This window comes from Takifugu flavidus, chromosome 2 (genome assembly GCF_003711565.1).
Source record: "Takifugu flavidus isolate HTHZ2018 chromosome 2, ASM371156v2, whole genome shotgun sequence".
Taxonomy (NCBI): domain Eukaryota; kingdom Metazoa; phylum Chordata; class Actinopteri; order Tetraodontiformes; family Tetraodontidae; genus Takifugu; species Takifugu flavidus.
The window spans coordinates 3,346,889-3,364,138 of record NC_079521.1 but is presented as its reverse complement, the minus strand read 5'-3'; the positions used below and the strand labels follow the sequence as shown (position 1 = coordinate 3,364,138).

The 17,250-nt window shown below is 44.4% G+C and overlaps 1 protein-coding gene across 3 annotated transcripts in view; it reads right to left on the bottom strand.

Annotated features, from left to right (window-relative positions):
* ntrk3b (neurotrophic tyrosine kinase, receptor, type 3b) overlaps positions 1–17,250 on the bottom strand; it is a 131,214-nt gene that overhangs the window by 41,992 nt on the left and 71,972 nt on the right. The window contains exons 8-11 of one of the 3 annotated variants that reach the window (XM_057016324.1): positions 16,269–16,571; positions 15,720–15,734; positions 13,835–13,890; positions 12,577–12,670 (exon numbers count right to left, since the gene is read on the bottom strand). In XM_057016324.1, coding sequence (XP_056872304.1) covers positions 12,577–12,670; positions 13,835–13,890; positions 15,720–15,734; positions 16,269–16,571 — 468 coding nt within the window. Of the gene's footprint in view, positions 1–12,567; positions 12,671–13,834; positions 13,891–15,719; positions 15,735–16,268; positions 16,572–17,250 lie in introns of all 3 variants that reach the window. The other 2 variants (XM_057016317.1, XM_057016332.1) reach the window with 2 other exon arrangements.

Here is a 17,250-nt window from a genome sequence, read left to right as displayed (position 1 = left end):
AGCGGTCCATTTAAAAAAAAAAAAAAACCTCGTTCTTATCTTCATGAAATGAAGTATGTATATCTTCATTTAAAGTATTTGACTTTCAAATATTCGCAGGAAAGGAAATGTCACCACAGCAGATAGTAGCTAAAGAGTCCTTCTCCCCGTGGGCGTCAGTTGCCTGGAGAAAATAGCTCTGAACGAGTCTGAAGCTGAATGTTTGGACTTTATAACTAAGAGAAACACAGATTGTAATTAAAACTGACCAAAATTATTTATGACCACACTATATTTTCCTCAAATGCTTTTTGTTTTGCTCTGATTTCTCTTCCAAATGGTAGGAGGCAGCAGAAATATAAGATGACGCCAGTTAATGGGGGAAAAAAAAGAGCTTTAAATTGTAATTAAAACAAAGTGCCTGCCAGGCCTAATGAGCAATCAGTTTTACAGGTTACAACCTTGCACACACACACACACACACACACACACACACACACACACACACACACACACACACACACAAACACACACACACACACACACATTTAAAATAGGTACACATTTGCACATTTGTTTGGTTCTTAAATCCTTGTATTTTACCATCTTAGTGGAGCCTTGAGATGGCAGCCTGCTGTTTAAAGCAGGGCTGACTCACTGAAATTAAGGTTCTCTGAAGCAATCTCTGGACTTTCACTCCTCTCTGTGGTCCAGGGGTCAGGGACAGCAGCAGAGGAGCAGGAGCTGAGAACAGGTTCAGTGTCTGGCTTCAGGACATGTTAGCGCGGTCCTGCTGCCACCTGCTGCTTAATACCACTGGATGAAGATGGTGGAACTCACCAGTAATAAAGCTCAGTCCAGTTTGAAACCCTGAGAGATCTCAAGCGAGGGACATGAGAGAAGTTCAGCTAGCTTTGGGTATAAGAAGATAACGAAACCTTTCCAGGTATAAATGATTGTGGGAAACACAAGATGTTTGTCCAAAAGAGACATTTTGAATATGGCGTATTTGCGCTGTATTTTAGCCTAGTTTAGCTCTAGCTAACCTCAGAGATGTGTCACTCCCGAAAATTGGAACGATGTGGAGAGGGTCCTTCAGGCTCTAGGGCTGTTTGGGCAACACCACAAATGGAAAAACTCGAGCTTTTCTTATTACTTACTTGTTGAGTGTTTTCTGGCTAACTTTTGTGTGAGTGGCGTGTTGTTGTGCGCTGTTAGCTAATCAGTAGCATTCTCATCATCCAGAATCGTTTGTCCAGAAAAGGACGGGTGTGCGAAGGCGCCAATCATAGCTCCCAACACCACGAGTTGATGCAATCGGGCTCCATCAGTCAGCAGCATCCCAGCGTTTGCAGCCGTTCAGACTGAAGACACTTCTGGACTCGTTACCGAACGCGAAGCTTTCACCGAGACGGAGCGGATAAAGAAACGTTGTGAGCCAGAACGCTGTGACCTGTAAAATTGACGTAATCTGCCGCCTTAGAGGAGCCAGTAATGACCTCCCATGGCAGTCTGGCGCGCTCTCCGTCTTCATTTCACACCTGTTTAAAGCAGCCCCCCCCCCTCCCGATCTTTGGGAAGCAAAGGTGCAAACCCATCTCATCTCCAGTGGCCATGGTCTTACTGGGAAACCAGCACTGGCCACACTGGTCCTCATCATATTCTCTGAAGATACGGCTGAAAGAAGGGTCACCATTGACGTGGTAACCGTAGCAACCGTGACTGTCTTCCTGTGTAGCCTCTGTCTATATTGCAATATTGTGTACCAACAGTTATTTTCTGGGGGTTAATGGGGGGGTCAGTGAGATGGGACGAGGCCACTGTGAGATGCTGCTAATCCAGTCAGGCGGGATAATTTGTCTTGCCTCAGAAGTGGCAGCGACCGCCGCTCGCCGCTCTTTAATTCATCCAAATGAATTTTCTTTTAATTGTTTTATCATCAATGCTCACTAACTCCATTAGTCTGGAAAGACGGAGGGAGGGAGAAAGAGGGAGAAGCAGGAGAGTGATGGTGCAGAGATAAGTGGGAAACAGCAGACAGGCAGGCAGACAGACAAGCAGACAGACAGACAGGCAGGCAGACCAAGATGCCGACTGATGTCCGTGTGTCCGTCTTTCTATAAATACTCTATCAAACCTCGTTCAACCGCTCAGACGATACAGGCAGCAACGATTCAGCCATTCAGCTGATTGTTCTGCACGTCTGAAAAAGACGCCGTCGCGCTGATATAAAGTCGGAGCCGCGGAGAATTCAGAACACACGAGGACAGCTGGAACAGTTTGGGACCAGAGAAAACTTGTTCTGCTTCGTTCACGCATCCAGTCTGAGAGTTTCATGTCAATAGTTAAAGTCTTGCATGGGAATCTTCATGAAGATAGTTCCTTTTTGCTCTCCTGGAACTCTAATCCAAAGATTTGCCAAGAGAATATTAAACTATGCATGTTAGCAACAATTTTGTAGGTATCATTTAAAGGGCTATTACACAGATTAGCTAGATAATGTAGGAGTAACAGAGTATTACAGTGGGATTAGACTGTTTTATTAATGATATTATAAATTACAGACATGTTTGAAATGACTACTGGGACGGCACTGTTGAAGTTTAATCATTTTAATGCACCGTCATGGTACCGTCTGATCTGTTCCTGCTGTCAGTGTAAAAGCCGCCCGGTCGTCCTCATCAGCGGAGGAGTGAGCCTGCAGCCCCAGATTCAGCTGTTATATAACTCGAGCTGCTTGCTGGGCTGGTGGCTCAAATTCACACAGAACTGACTACTAGTTACACAGATGACTAAAAACAGGGTCAAAAACTTCTCCTCCTCGGCACCACCTTCGGAATGGATGAAAATGTTTGAAGAGCTGCACAAAGCTAATAGCAGCCTGGTGCCCCCTCATGACCCTGTCAGAGACTTTGGGGGCTTTTCAGAGTAACTCAGTGAATAAGGAGATGAGCTGCAGCCTGAGATTTAGACTTTGGCTCCGTATCGGCAGGAGAACCCGTTTTTCCACGAGGGAGACGGCAGCCGTCGAGGGGGGGCTGATCTCACCAGAGCAGTTTGCAGCGTTTCCTGTAAAGCCCCCTAACATTAGGGACTCGCTGCACCCTGAACATCCTGACTGGCTGGTTTTACCGTAGGAGCGCGTCCTTATTCGAGTTACCGGATCACAGTAACCTGGACTGAAAAGAGAACCTTCCGAATCTGCTCAGGTCTGAAAGTGTTTCGGAGGAAATAAATGCTGCCCGAGCTGAGTCGTCTGTAATCAAAGGAGAACCGGTCCCTTAATGGCCGTTAAAGCGGAGAACCTCATCAGCGCGGCACTGCCAGGTTCCTTTTTTCAAGGTATTGTGCATATTACAGAAAATATGAGTGTAATGATGGTTTGAAAATTCCTTGAGGGTGTAAAGAACACACTGAAGTGTGATTTTAGATTTTAGAGCTCAGTGGGTTTCTGGTTAATTTCTGCCAAGCTGATAATCTCTGGCATGGGAAAACCCCCCAAATGTTTCAATATTTTGTGTGTCTGCATGTGTGTGTGTGTGTGTGTTGAAGCTTAACCCATTAAATAAACTGCCAGACTGGGCTGGGAGAGCTGAATATTGAAGACAGACTGAACGATGGCGTATAGGTAGCGGTTAAACCAGTGGTCCCTAACTATGGCCCGTGGGCCGGAATACGGCCCGCCTCCACATTTGGTCCGGCCCCCTGAACAATACCAGAAAGCATTTTAATTTTTTTTTTTTCATATATGTGTATTTGTATTTGATAATAAAGTTGGACTTTAGAGACTGCTCATATGAGTCATTTAAGTAAGAGGTTCTGCTCCGACAACTAAGCTGAACTTGGACCTGTTAACATTGTGCACGGCACAACAGAAAGTTTATGTTCCATGGCCTTTTTTATGTGAAGAAACCAGAGAGGGTTATGTGGTTATTATTTATTTCATAAATAGTGTTATTATTTATTTCCTGACTTGTGTTCTGTGAAGAATCCAGAAAGGGTTATTTGATTGTGCTTTCCTGAAAACAATACATTTTTAAATTTAGGCACTCCTGCAATCCTCACACTTTTTCTGTTACAAACTGACCCCGGCCCCTTATCAGAGAAGGGAAAAGTTATGTGGCCCTCACAGGAAACAGTTTGGGGACCCCTGGGTTAAACCAACGACATGTCCGTTATCTGCTGTTATTAAAGATGAAGCGTCATCCGAGGACCTTCGCTAGTCATCCAAATGTGCCAACGCAGAGGCCATCCCCGATGCATTGTCACGGTTTTTCGGCTCAGCTGCGGTAAAGATGGCTCGGCCAGTTAAACGGCGCCAGTGCGACCCATATTTATAACCATATAAAGCCAAATTCTCCAGCTTGCCACGGTCCAAGAGAAGAGCAAATGGGATATCTTCTAAACAAGTCCCCGTGGGGACAAAGGCAAACTGCTGCAGCAGATTAGAAAGTCAGGAGGAAGGCTGCTTCTCCTTCTCCTACATCTGCACTCTCCCATATCCTGGCAGCTTCCTTGTACATGCTACACAGAACTATTTTTACAACCTCCTAAACCTTTGATAGAAAAGATTTGAAAGGGCCCAAACACCCATTCAAAGTGCATCCAACATGACCACTCTGTGGGCCTGGCCTTTTACTGGGACTTACTTTACAATGCATGACACAACACCTCTGCAGAAAGACAGTGAGAGGACAGAGAGCACTTAGCTCTTAGCGGGCTAGTGCTGACAGTTCAAGATAAAGAATGGAAAAAATAGAAATCCTATTTGTACTCGGAACAGCAGACTTAGGTCAGCCTGCACTCTGCATCCGAACGGCCGGGCCGGACTCCCGGGGATGACGCTCATGCAGATTTGATTGAAATAAATAAGTAAAAACCTGTTTTTGTGTTTTCATTCTACATGGAACATGTAAAAATAACAAAACCACCTGGGATGAAGCTGTGGCTGCCACAGACAGCGGTAAACAGCCTTCGAACCCTTCAACGGTTCACTAAAATGCAGCAAGTCTGCAGAGACAAACTGAAAAATGACAGAAATGATGGCAGGTGAGCCTCAACTCCCCAAACCCAGACTTGTTTGTGGGTAGACATGTAAAAAGGACACAAATAAAAGAGGAAAAATGCACTTTCAGTGGCGCCTGTTGTCCCCATCTGTCGCCTGTGTTTAGAAGAATGAATTAGAGCTAATTAAGATGGTTAGTGCTGTAGCTACAGTGCAAAAGGGTAATCACCATTTGTGCAGGAAAAACAAGCAGTGCGTGACCCGTCTCTCCGGAATTCTGCAAGAAAATGAAAACCCTAAATGTAAAAAAAAGGAGTTTTATATCTGGAAAACTATCATTTAAGTATTAAAAGAAAGACATTTCTGTCCCCCCCCCCCCCCCCCCCCACAGTAATGTAGCAGTTAAATCACCTTGGTTACAAATGCTGCTGGAACATCCGCTAATGGCAAATTAATCAACGCTGTTGTTGTTGTTGTTTTCCTCCCTTTTTCTCATTTTGCCGCCGTCTTTGTGGGTGAACACGGACTTTGTGTGGATTTACACAATCGCTTCTTTGCCTGTAAATTCCCAACAGTAAATTGCAATTTCATTCTCATCTCCCTCTAAACACACAAGCTGACATCCTTTCATGAACTTACTAATGTTATAAGCACCGATTTTATGCGTAGGAAAGTCTATCCTTTATTACATAATCTCAAGAGGTGAGGCTTCATTTTGATCCTGGCCAGGGGTCCGTAGCCTTTGATGGTCAGCTAAACTGAGCATTTTATTCGATTTTTTCAGGACAAAGAAGCCGTAAACTTCTAAAACAGACAGGTCAGCTCTCCTCAGCTAATCCCATTATCTTCGATGCATCTTCTCTCAATCCGACCTTATTTCAGCTCCAGCTGCAAACAGCTCTCATATCCACCAAAGCTCAGCCTCATAAATCCATGCTGCTTTCCTGTTTCCCAGCATTTTCCTCCAAGTGACGTTTGCATTTATAGAGACTAAATCTATACTATTGATTTTTCATTTCAAAGCAAAACTGTAATTGTATTGTTGAGATTTCCTTTATGTTTGTATAGACACATAAGACCAGAGTGTCCGCCTGACTAGCTGCCTGCAGACGTGTCTGAGCTTGATCTGGCCACAGAAGGCCAAGGAGAGCAGTGATGCACTAAATGTTGCAGTGTGTGTGCATGTGTGTGTGTGTGTGTGTGTGCTGATCATCCCTGGTGATCCCCTAGCCTGTTTCAGGTAATGTAGCGGAGACAAAGATAAGTTGCCTTGACACACAGGCCTGGATCACAGAGGCTACAACACAATGCCACAGGGTATGGCTAATGCAAGTGTGTGTGTGTGTGTGTGTGTGTGTGTATGTGTGTGTGTGTGTGTGTGTGTCTGCACTTTAGAGGACATCTGTAATTTATCTCCTAAAGACTAATTGGAGCTGGTTATAATTCTAGAGAATGAAGGAAGAATGAAGGAACGAACACATTGGACATTTTACAGGTTCACTTCTCACATCTTGGCTGATCGTTGAGAAAGACCCTGACCTGTTTGAGGTCTCGGAACCCCCCCTGGGAGCTGTCACCGCACAGCTCAACGAATCGATTCAGATCAGGTTTCTTCTTTTTTCTTTTTTTCACTCCCTACGAAAACTGCCTGAGGTTAGACCGGAGCTTGATTTAACTTGTCTCCTTTTGTTGTGCAGAACACACACAGACCTGGGTCAACTACAGCGGTTTTCACTATACAACAGGGCTACATTCATATTGGCATTTATTTCTGCAGCACATTTTACGCCCAGCAGGAATGATGCCACAGGACCTTCCTGCATATGTCTTCAGCGATTTTTGCTAATCATTGTCTTTACATTTGCAGCAGATGCAGACTGGCATCGCATTTTATCTAATCCCAAAAATGTGTAGGAGTGGAGACGGACACGGCCCAATCTGCTCCATCCCATTTCTATCAGGCAGCTCAGCAGGTAGCAGAGGAGATGACCAAGGAAGACGTCTGTACTCTGCAACACAAGAGTTTTATGTTTGTTTCTTTGTTTCTTTTTGCTATTCAGGAACGTCCTAGTGCATTTTGTGTAAATTAAACGAAAAACAGCAATACCATAATAGCTCTAGAACATGTCGGTGGTTGTAATCAGGCTCTACCAAAATGTTCATTCTACTAGCAACATGAGGGCATTTTGCCCGGACCTCACAACTTCAAAGGGCTGTTTGAGGGTCACAACATGGTTTTAAGATTGATGTTAGAATTGGGTTTAGGTTTGAGTTAGGGTTAGGGTTAGTTAGTTGGGGTGGTTAGGGTTAGGGTTAGGGCTGGAGAATGCATTAGGGATATGAAAGTCCTCACAAAGATGGAAGTACAACGACAGGTTCCCTGTTCCCAAGTGGCGGCGTGACCTGCTCATCTGCCCTCAGCTGTACTTGCATTATTATGAAGTCACATTTTTCAATGCAAACATTCCCCGTCTAACCTGGCAGGATGTTGGAGTAACTCTGGAGAAAAGCAAATCAACAACGTCAACAATGGAGACAGCAGGAAGTGACTGTCTTTTGGCGTCTCGCTAAGTGGCTTTTTGTCATTGCAGGCTAAGGTATTGGCTGGCTGACAGAGACACCGTGCACGTGTGAGCGCATTATTCTGAGTCCTCGGGTTAACTGACAATGAAGGACTGGAGAAATGATTACACACGGTTCGAAAACATCCATCATGTCAAGGATGACTGCATCAATCATCAATAATTTTTGGCTCGCTAGCTAGAGGGTTGGACTTAAATACACGTGCACAATCTGCTCATCTTGGCCCACAGGTGGGATGAAAAACTATCTTATATCCGACCCTGATATCACAATGGTTCAGCATTTTGGAGTCAGCGATTCACTTCACTCAGCAGTTTGACTCTCAGAACTTTAACAGGGTTAAAGGTCAAGGGACAGATTCCTCCCAGGTGCATTCTGCATGTTCCAAACGTGAGTACCATATTTTCCCGACTATAAGTCACACTTTTTTTCATAGTTTGTCAGGGGGAGCAACTTGTACTCCGGAGCGATTTATATGTTAAATAGATACATTATTACAGAATTTCACATGTTCGTTAGTTTCACACTGACAACCACAAGAGGGTCATGTAGCTGAATTTGTTACGTTAGCATACTGTAACCCTATTGCTAATCCATGCTAATGGATGGCTAATTGCCTTTCAAGATGAAATGCATGTTCTTGGTATCGGATTTTATCAAATAAATTTTCCCCCAAAATGCGACTTATAGTCCAGTGCGACTTATATATCTGTTTTTCTTCTTTATTATGCATTTTTTGGCTAGTGCGACTTAAACTCCGGAGCGACGTATAGTCCAGAAAATACGGTAGTTACCATGCAACCATCAAAAAAAGTATAATTACTAGGTTATGGTAGTCAACATGTGATTAGCCATAGCTGATCGGAGATGTGCAGATGACTTTGTATGATTTATCTCTCTTGTTTTCCTGCCATCCGTGTTTATTTTGCGTTCCGACACTTCCACGCAACCTGGAGGAGGAGCCTGGGAAACGGTGACCACATCCAAGGAAGGCAGGAGACTTGCAAATGAGCCACTCCCGTCTGTAGTGGCACGTCAGCCGCGTCTCTGAAAAGAGCGTCGAGGGCCTATCTTAGCAACACTGACAGCGCTTTCTATTGGTCGAGAGATCCCTAGTGTCATAGCAACATTGACACAGCAATGTAACGGTGTCTTGTTGGTCAAAGCTCGTTGACACTGCTTAAAACAGGACACAACATTTAATTACAAAATAATGGATGACTTGATATTTTATGAGACTTCTGTCATAGAAACAACAACAACAATAATATTTTCCTGCAATTGTTGCTCGCTATAGTTTTTATGTGTGTGGTGTGAATATGAACGGCAGCTCTGCAAACAAATGGAGACACATCGAATCATCCAAATCTCAAGTGAGTCGCAAACAAAAAACTGGCCCAAAAAATCTGTTTTGTTCAACAATAATTAAAGACAAATCATTGCTCGTGGGAATAGTCAAAGGAAGAAAAAAAAATTCCCCAAAACTTGTAGACCTACATCAATCTCAAAATCAATGGTTCCTCCCCAAATGCGTCTGTGAAAGAATGACTGATCCCTACCAACAGTGTCACTTCCTGCTGACGCCCATCTGTCTCCGACTGACTGTACATACATTCTCAGTCCCGGCTCTGCTGTGAAAGCCTAAAAATAGCAGCCGCATCATCTGTGTCTAATATAAACACACAACAGCTGTCAACGACGATTGTGGATAAACCCGTGAAATGCACAAGGTGCCACCAAGGGGGTCTTTTAAAGGCGCCGACTGTTTTTGGGGTCACGGGGAGGCTGCTGGAGCCTGTCCCAGCTACAAGGGTACCTCGGCAGTGCTCTGAAGCTGTTCTGGCACCTCCTCGTACTACAAAACACCTTCCCTCTTGTCAGCCCATTTAAGTCAGAGTGAGCTACTTTGTCCACTCTTCTGGACAGAGATCTCAGATATTGTCCCTGGGATCTGCTGGGATCACCCGCCCAGATTGAGGGGGCCACAGCCCCAAGCGGTCCGATGACCACGGGGATCACCACTGTCTTCACTCCTCTCATCTTCTCAGTCCCTCGGATTTCTCCAGGCTGTCCTGTTCCTTCTTCATGATGCTGCTGTAATTGGGAGCTGCCACATCTGTTTCTGCAGCATTCTTGTCCCTTTTGGCCACCACCACAGTGTCCAGCTTTATCTGGGAGTCTCACAGGATCTTACCACTGTCATCCTCAGACACATTTGGAGGTGTCCCACTTTCACCTCGGAGTTTCTAGTCCAAACTTGGTCCAGACATCCATCATCAGCCTTGTATGTACTGCGTGGTCTTTCAAAAATCAATGGAGCTTTTAACCCCAAGACTTCTGGTGCACAGAAAGTGATAAGAAGTCGGATAAAGCACGTAGAATTGCACGAGCACCACAGATAAAGTGATACTCCATCGGAACAAAACATGATAGGGAGACACTTTGTACTAATGATCGGGGCAGCACCTTTTTCTAAAGAACACTATTGATTCTCTGCCGACATAAAAATCTGTGTGAGAAACGCTTCAGAAACCCACCGTGTGAATCACCACGTGAAAGATGAGCCCGCTCAAAGATGCTTTCGCTGGGAGGTAAAATGGTAACATATTGATCAGAACAACAGAGTCTATTTTGCTGAACACACAAACAGCAGCAGACACAGTAGCTTTCATTACAAAACAAAACACAATTACCAACACATTTAAGGAGAGAGGTGCACACACACACACACACACTACACACACTTCAACCACAGAAAATGAAAGAAAAACTTTTTATTGGTGCCCCAAAACGGCCGGTGATCAAACTCCAACAGCCAAAAGAGCCACAGAGATTTAGTGCAGTGAAAATCCATTATGGCTCCATCCAAAGGTAATGACTTCTTCTGCCCTTCCAGCTGATTCTCCACAATGAAAAGGATCAAAACACACACGCGCGCAAGGACACACATGCACACACAGTGCAAATCAAGCTTGAGTAGAGCAGCAGAAAGTCATGTGCCGCTCTGCTCGCTCTTTAGGTCTTTTATACCTTCAGTCACTCTCAATGACAGTAAATAGCTTTTTCATTCAAACTCGGCTAAAGGCTACGTTACCGTATAGCTATATACCATTTTTACACAAGGACCTGTCCTGAAATAACAGAATGGCTCAACTGGGTACTTTGCTCCATATTTTCATATCCGTTTGTTGTGTTGCTACTGTAATTTATGAAACTATCACAGTGAACGAGGCAGCTAAACTCAAATTATGAAGCGGAGCTGGGAGAAATGCAAACGAGCTGCGTTGCAGTGGAGTGAAAAATGTTGAGGGAGCCCTGAGCGTAACGCAGACCATCTTAAAAGATTGCAAGAAGCAATGGGGCAGAGTGCAGAAGCCCGAGAATATAATTTTTAGAAAGCATCCTATGGTGTCCAAGTGGAATTAGGACTTTACCATCAAGTGTGATAAAATAGGCCCTCCGATGCTCCCACACAGGAAACACTGAAACCATATTTCAGGTGAGAGTGAAAATAACACAAACAATAACAGGGAAGAGACTGCTAAACCACAACAGAGCCCGAGCGCTTCCTCTTCGAAGCAGCTGCTCTGACAGAGAATGCTCCGTTTTTAACACGTGAGCCTTCCCGGTTAGGACTACAGTCTCCTCCGCTGGATGCATTAGTGGGACCGGGACATTTCTTTCTGAATAGTTTCACAAACTAGTCTGCTGCCCCCGCGACCCGACCCCGGATAAGCGGTAGAGAATGGATGGATGGATGGATAGTTTCACAAACATTAAGCTAAAAGTCAACATCAGTTTTGCATTTTTGTTCCAAATGCAGAAGTTAAAATAAATGTAGGGATTGAAATCCCACTCATTAAAGGTCATAGCTTTTATTCAACATTAAATAATAGGCTGGTTTACTGAAGATGGACACATAGATTTCCTGTTTGTAACCAGTCCACAGGTGACGCCTGCTGAACACATTCATGGGCAGATTCCTAAAAATAACAGGAGGGTTCGCCAGTTCCTGCCTGTTCCTGCCTGTTTCTGTCTGGTTTTGCTTGGTGGAAGATCAGTGTGCCAGCGCTGCTTCACCTCATGACCTGTCATGACTGAACAAACACATCTGGAAGCCTCATTAACCATGAGACTCATCCTTTATTAAAGCCAGCTTTAGGTCAATGCAATAATTGACAACCCTTTAATAACTACAACAGAGGCTTTGTTGCTGAGGTAAGTAAGCAGCCCTAATCCTGTAAAGTAGCTCATTAATAAATGGCAGAGGCTAATGCTCCTCTGCACCATGCTACAGCAGAAAATAAAGAACATACATGGTTGGAGTGCTGTGTCAGGGTGGAGTTCTGTTGGAGCCGTCTCAAATTCAACAAAGAGAAGAAGAAAACTGCAGTTTCTTTACAGCAACACTCCATTCTGAGGCGCGCAGCACTGAGCAGATGCTGCCGCTCAGGCTGCCAGCTGATAAGAGCAGCGCTTGGGTATGCAAACACTTGGTCCCGTACCAAAAGACTGGAGCCAAATGTTATCCTCTCCGCTCACCTCTCACTGTCACAGATCAGAGCTGCAGCGGCTGTCACCTCTTCAACGTTGGTGATGCCGGAGAACAGAGCAAAAACTTACAGCCGGAATGAAACCGGAGCTCGGCACACACAATGCCACATTAATCCTGATCGACAAGCCCGAGTCCCCTAATTAATTTGGGCTCCTCGACACCGGTGAGTGTGATTGCAGATCTGTGGCCTTACTCAATATGGGCACTACAACATTGAAGACAATGAGAAAAGCTCCTTTCTCAACATGTAATGTTAAATATCATTGGCTGTATGTCCTGCATACATTTTTTGCTGAATAAATAAAAGTTTAAAGGATTTTAGCAGGAAGGAAGGGGGGGGGAGAGACGATACACACCGTGACAAATCTAGCAGAAAGGCAAAAACCCAAAGAAAGTCAAATGTGTCTGTGGTGTTCCGCCTGTATGGCAATCAACAGAGACTTACCTTTCATACCGAATTTGGAGCGGCGGCCGTATTTGTTGATAAGAACAAAAAGGACGAGGAGGAGGATGCAAGCGAAGCCTGCCAAGCCCACAGCAATGGAAACCTGGGAGAAAAGAAGTGTAGAGTCAGGCTCAAGCTTCAGTCACGTTATAATTCCATCCAGCCTCCCCATCACCTTTAAATACACAGAATCAGAGCAGTCTCAAAATACAAAAACCTGTCTCAGCTGTCATTTATTCCAGGTCACAGATTATAGTTAAAAGACGTTCCCCATCAGCAGAGCTTAGATCCACCATGTCGAATTTCTGAGTCTCAACCCTGGTTCCCATTTTCAACTGTTTAGAAACTGATGTCTGATTCGATTAGTCCTAATTTCAAACTATTACTATCATCGTCATCAAAATATTTGGTTTCAGTTCCAGGTTACCATCACCACAAACACCTTCCTCTTTGTCTATTCCATCGGAGGGAGCAAAGCAAAACCTCAGTTGAAATAGCAGTAAATGCAATCAAAATAGGGTGCATCCAATGGTTTACCAACATTTGCTTATTTATTTAGCATTGCAATGGCACGAGCATGTTCATTTTCCAAAATGAAGATATAAAGCTTCAAATAAGAATTTGTCAAGTGTGTGTTTTACTGCTTCCTATTCCATGTATTCAAGAGCAGTGTTTCTGTGCAAAATGTTAAATTAGAAGGTTAAAGTCAAATATTCTATCAGGCCTGCCTCATTGTTTTCAATATCCTGAAATATTTCGGTGCAATGGCCACATTTCACTGTAGTTGTTGGCAGGTGGCATAGGTGTAATTCTACAGCGATGTTGGCTCACCTCCACTTGGACATCTGACTGGGCCATGCCAGCGAGTAAATATACCCAACAAGGGAACTGGAATGCTCACACTTGACAGACTGCAAAGGTATTATTAATGTCATTCTTAATCCTGTGCTTTTTTAGAAATGACAAGTCAAAATGCAGTAAATGTCATTTCAGACTCATTAAACACGGCAGCTTCACGGTATTTGTGCAGTAATCAAGCTGCGGAATACACAGTTGAGAGGACATCGGCATCGCTTAGTCCAAGCACACACACACACACGCACACATACACACACAAGTTTCAGCCTGTGATGTGGCTTTTGGTGCATCGTGAAATTTGTTTCTGCACATAGTGGAAACTGTGCAAAAGCACAGATGAGCAACTGTGGATTCTGAAGGTAGGACTATTTACAGATGTGTCGGCCACATCATTAAGGAAAAAACTCACCCCGAACGTGTCCTCGTGTGTTCGCCCCGTCTCACCATCTGTCGGTGCCGTAGTCACTGCAAAACAAAACACAACAGAAAAACCCATCAGAGAGTCTCCCCAGAACCAAACAGGGTCATTAAGGTGTCCCGTTGAACCACAAAACAGTCTCCTTTGGTAAAAAGTATTTCTTTCCACAGATGAACTTTTGATGATAGTACTGTCCTTCACAGGAAGCAAAAGGAAGTCAGCTTGTGTCCGTGAACGGAGCTGTAGCTGGGACGCTGTCATTGGCCAGGAGAACAAGGTTGATAAAATAAGCCACAAACAAAAACACAAGTTTCAGGTAAGGGGGAAAAAAAGGGTCTGATCCATGTTGCACAAATGCATGCTGTATGTCTCTATATGTCGAAAAACCATCTAACTTCCAAATCTACAAATGCAGGCAAGTCGCAAAGCAGCAGGAATGTCAATGTCTTGGAATTGTTCTCCCAAAAAAAATTCCTGTTATTAGGACACAACATGTGAGCACAAGCACACTTTTGGCAGAGGTCTAGAGGACGGACGGGTCTCACAGCCATGAAACCAAATGAGCTAGTGTCAGGAAAACTCCAGTCAGGCGCCTCCAGCCAGGACATCAGAGAGTAATTGTTGGCAAATTAATGGCCACATGGCAGAGCGGCCGCCACTGGCTCAGACACGCATCACACTGCTCTGTGTGTGTATTTGTGTGCTAATGCTAATCTGTGTGCCTCTCCTCCAGCCCTCATCCCTCTCTCCGCCCTCTCCCCTTAGCGGTGGGGAGTATCAGTCAGCCTGTCAGTCTTGTTTCTACGCCCGAATTCCCTCGCACACAGCTGCTGTAATGTTTGTAACCCAACCACCTCGCCCTCACCTGCAAGCTGCCACGGGCCCTGTGAGTGTGTGCATGTGCGGCTACGTGAAATCACCGCTCGCTATGGGCCCATTTATCTCCATTCTGTGTCCGTGCTGCAGCTTTATAATCCTGATTTGAATGAATGGCTATATATGGAGACGAAGAGGACTGTGATGAAGGTCAAAGATTCCAAGGGCATCCTTTATTAATGTCACCCTCACAGCCAGCGTCAGAGAGCTTTGTGGGAACAGTCTTCGCAGACCAGCTGAAGCCGTCACAGCCGGCAGAGTGTAGCGCCGTACTAATGCATCAGCCAGCGTAATGGCAACACTTGAAAGACGAAAAGTCTCTATTAGCAAATGAAAATAATAACCTCCCTCGTTGCTTTTTTTTAAACTACATTTTTGGATTCTCTGCTCATTGAAGAGCTTAAAATAAACCTGGAAATAGTGAAACAGCAAAGTTTTCATTGGGAAATTTTCAGAAGGCAGTGTGAGCTGTAACAGCTCCATATTTTATAATGATGAGACCTTTAGGAGAACGGAAACAGCCCATAGAGCATCATCGTTCCACAGTCTGCTGCAGTTCCAGCACCAACAGACTGCATGACTGGATTCATTAAGACTTAATCCCGCAGGAAGATGCTCTATACGTAGCTTTGCTGTTCACATACGGTTATGTGATGTTATTTTTGTGTGTTTGTTTGTGACAATAACAACATTTGATGCTTTCCTCCAGTGTGACCTGATCACAGTTACCTACACACCTTCACCTGATTTTTCAACACCACGATGAGAGCACAGAAAAAGCCTTTGGCAAATACAAAATATGTGAATAAACGCACACCCGTTGCATCTTTGCTACAACTGTTTATACCGACAAAGTGAACAAATTTCTCCATGGTTTTCCTCTTCGGTGTGTGTGTGTGTGTGTGTGTGCATGCATAAGTACCAAATAAACAGCTACTAAGGGATGTAGCGAAGAACTGAAAGAATCAGCAGGGTTAAAGTTTAAAACAGAAACACTCACCTATTTCCACTGTGTCTGCAAAAGAGAAGACAGAGAAAGCCATGCTGTGTCAATAAATGGACTGGCAGTATTAACCTCGGAATATTGACCATGGGGAGAAATTTGCCAGTCTTTGTGGGTTTACCCCCCTCCCTGTGAACTGGGAATGAACTACCGATGAACAATCTACCTGACTGAACTGTGGATGAACCCTGGCTGCAGTCCAGACAGCAGGGATCAGCTCCCCATCTGAACCAGGAAGAGGAGCTTTTAATGAATTCTCCTAATAGTTTCTCCACCTTAGACAGAACCTGAGGTCCGTACGGGCCAAACCGGTTGACTGACTGCTGCAATTTTGATGTCAGAAAGTAGACCGAGCGTTCTCTGGTGGGAGTTTGGGAGTTAAAGGTGATGCTGTCTGCTGGGGTGTCTGGGATGCTTAAGTGGAACTCTTGGGCAGTAAAAATGACATTACCTTTAAATCTACTCTAAATTGAGATTACTGACAAATCACTGCTGTTAATATTAACCTGAAGAGGCTATGGATTAAGGCATGATTTGTCCACTCACCTTCATCGATATCAGGAGCCATGAGGAAGTGACCGTACACTGTCTTTGTGACTGTTCCCAGTGGGTTGCTGGCCTCCAGAGTGTAGTTGCCATTGTTGATGTGCGTAGGGGTCTGGAAGGTCAGGCAGCCCTCCAGATAGTCTTGGTAGAAGTCCATCTCAGTTCGAATGTAGTCATTCTGCTGAATCTCCTTCTGCTGGTGGAACCAACGCAGCTTAGGATGTGGGTAACCCCGCACGGTGAACTCGATGCAGGTGTCATGGCGCTGCTCGGGCTCAGCCAGTCTCAAGATGACTGGAGGAACTGGGAGAAGAGTGAGGAGATAAAGACTGCTTTACACAGGGGACAGTCTACTGCGTTTGTAAGACATTTAACCTCTCTTAAATAAGAGAAGACCCAAAAACTACAAGCATCTGCTCTGTGGATTCCATATTTCATAAGAATTTGTGAAGAAATTTGAAGACACGTGTTGGACCTTTATGTGGGCTTCTTACACTTTGTTCATATAGAGTAAGTTAAACCTTTAGAGGAAAAGAATGGGACATATCTGCTTAAAAGAACCTTATTAACACCATATTCCTCCAGAATCGGAATTCTTCAAAACCACCAAACCAAACTTTGAATAAACAATTCATGCACTGATTTCTCTCGGCAGCGAGTCTGTCCTGCAGCCAGTTCAGGAGGAAACTTCACACCTTGATAGGTGGGGAAGTCTTTGAATCCAATCTATCATCCCCCAATTTGTCACTTCATGTTTTGTGTTTGTTTTGTAGTTGAGACCAGTCATCCAGTCAACTCTCCAGGACTGGACTCTGGTAAAACTGCCCTTTCTGTATGAGATTTGACTTGATTCTTTACTGCTTGATAGTCAAAATGTAAACGTAAAAAAGGAAATCCCACTCAAGTGCAGATGATCATCATCCAGAAGATAGATTTGTACACAAGAAAATACCACGTGTCATTTAAAAGTGTCCTTTAAATT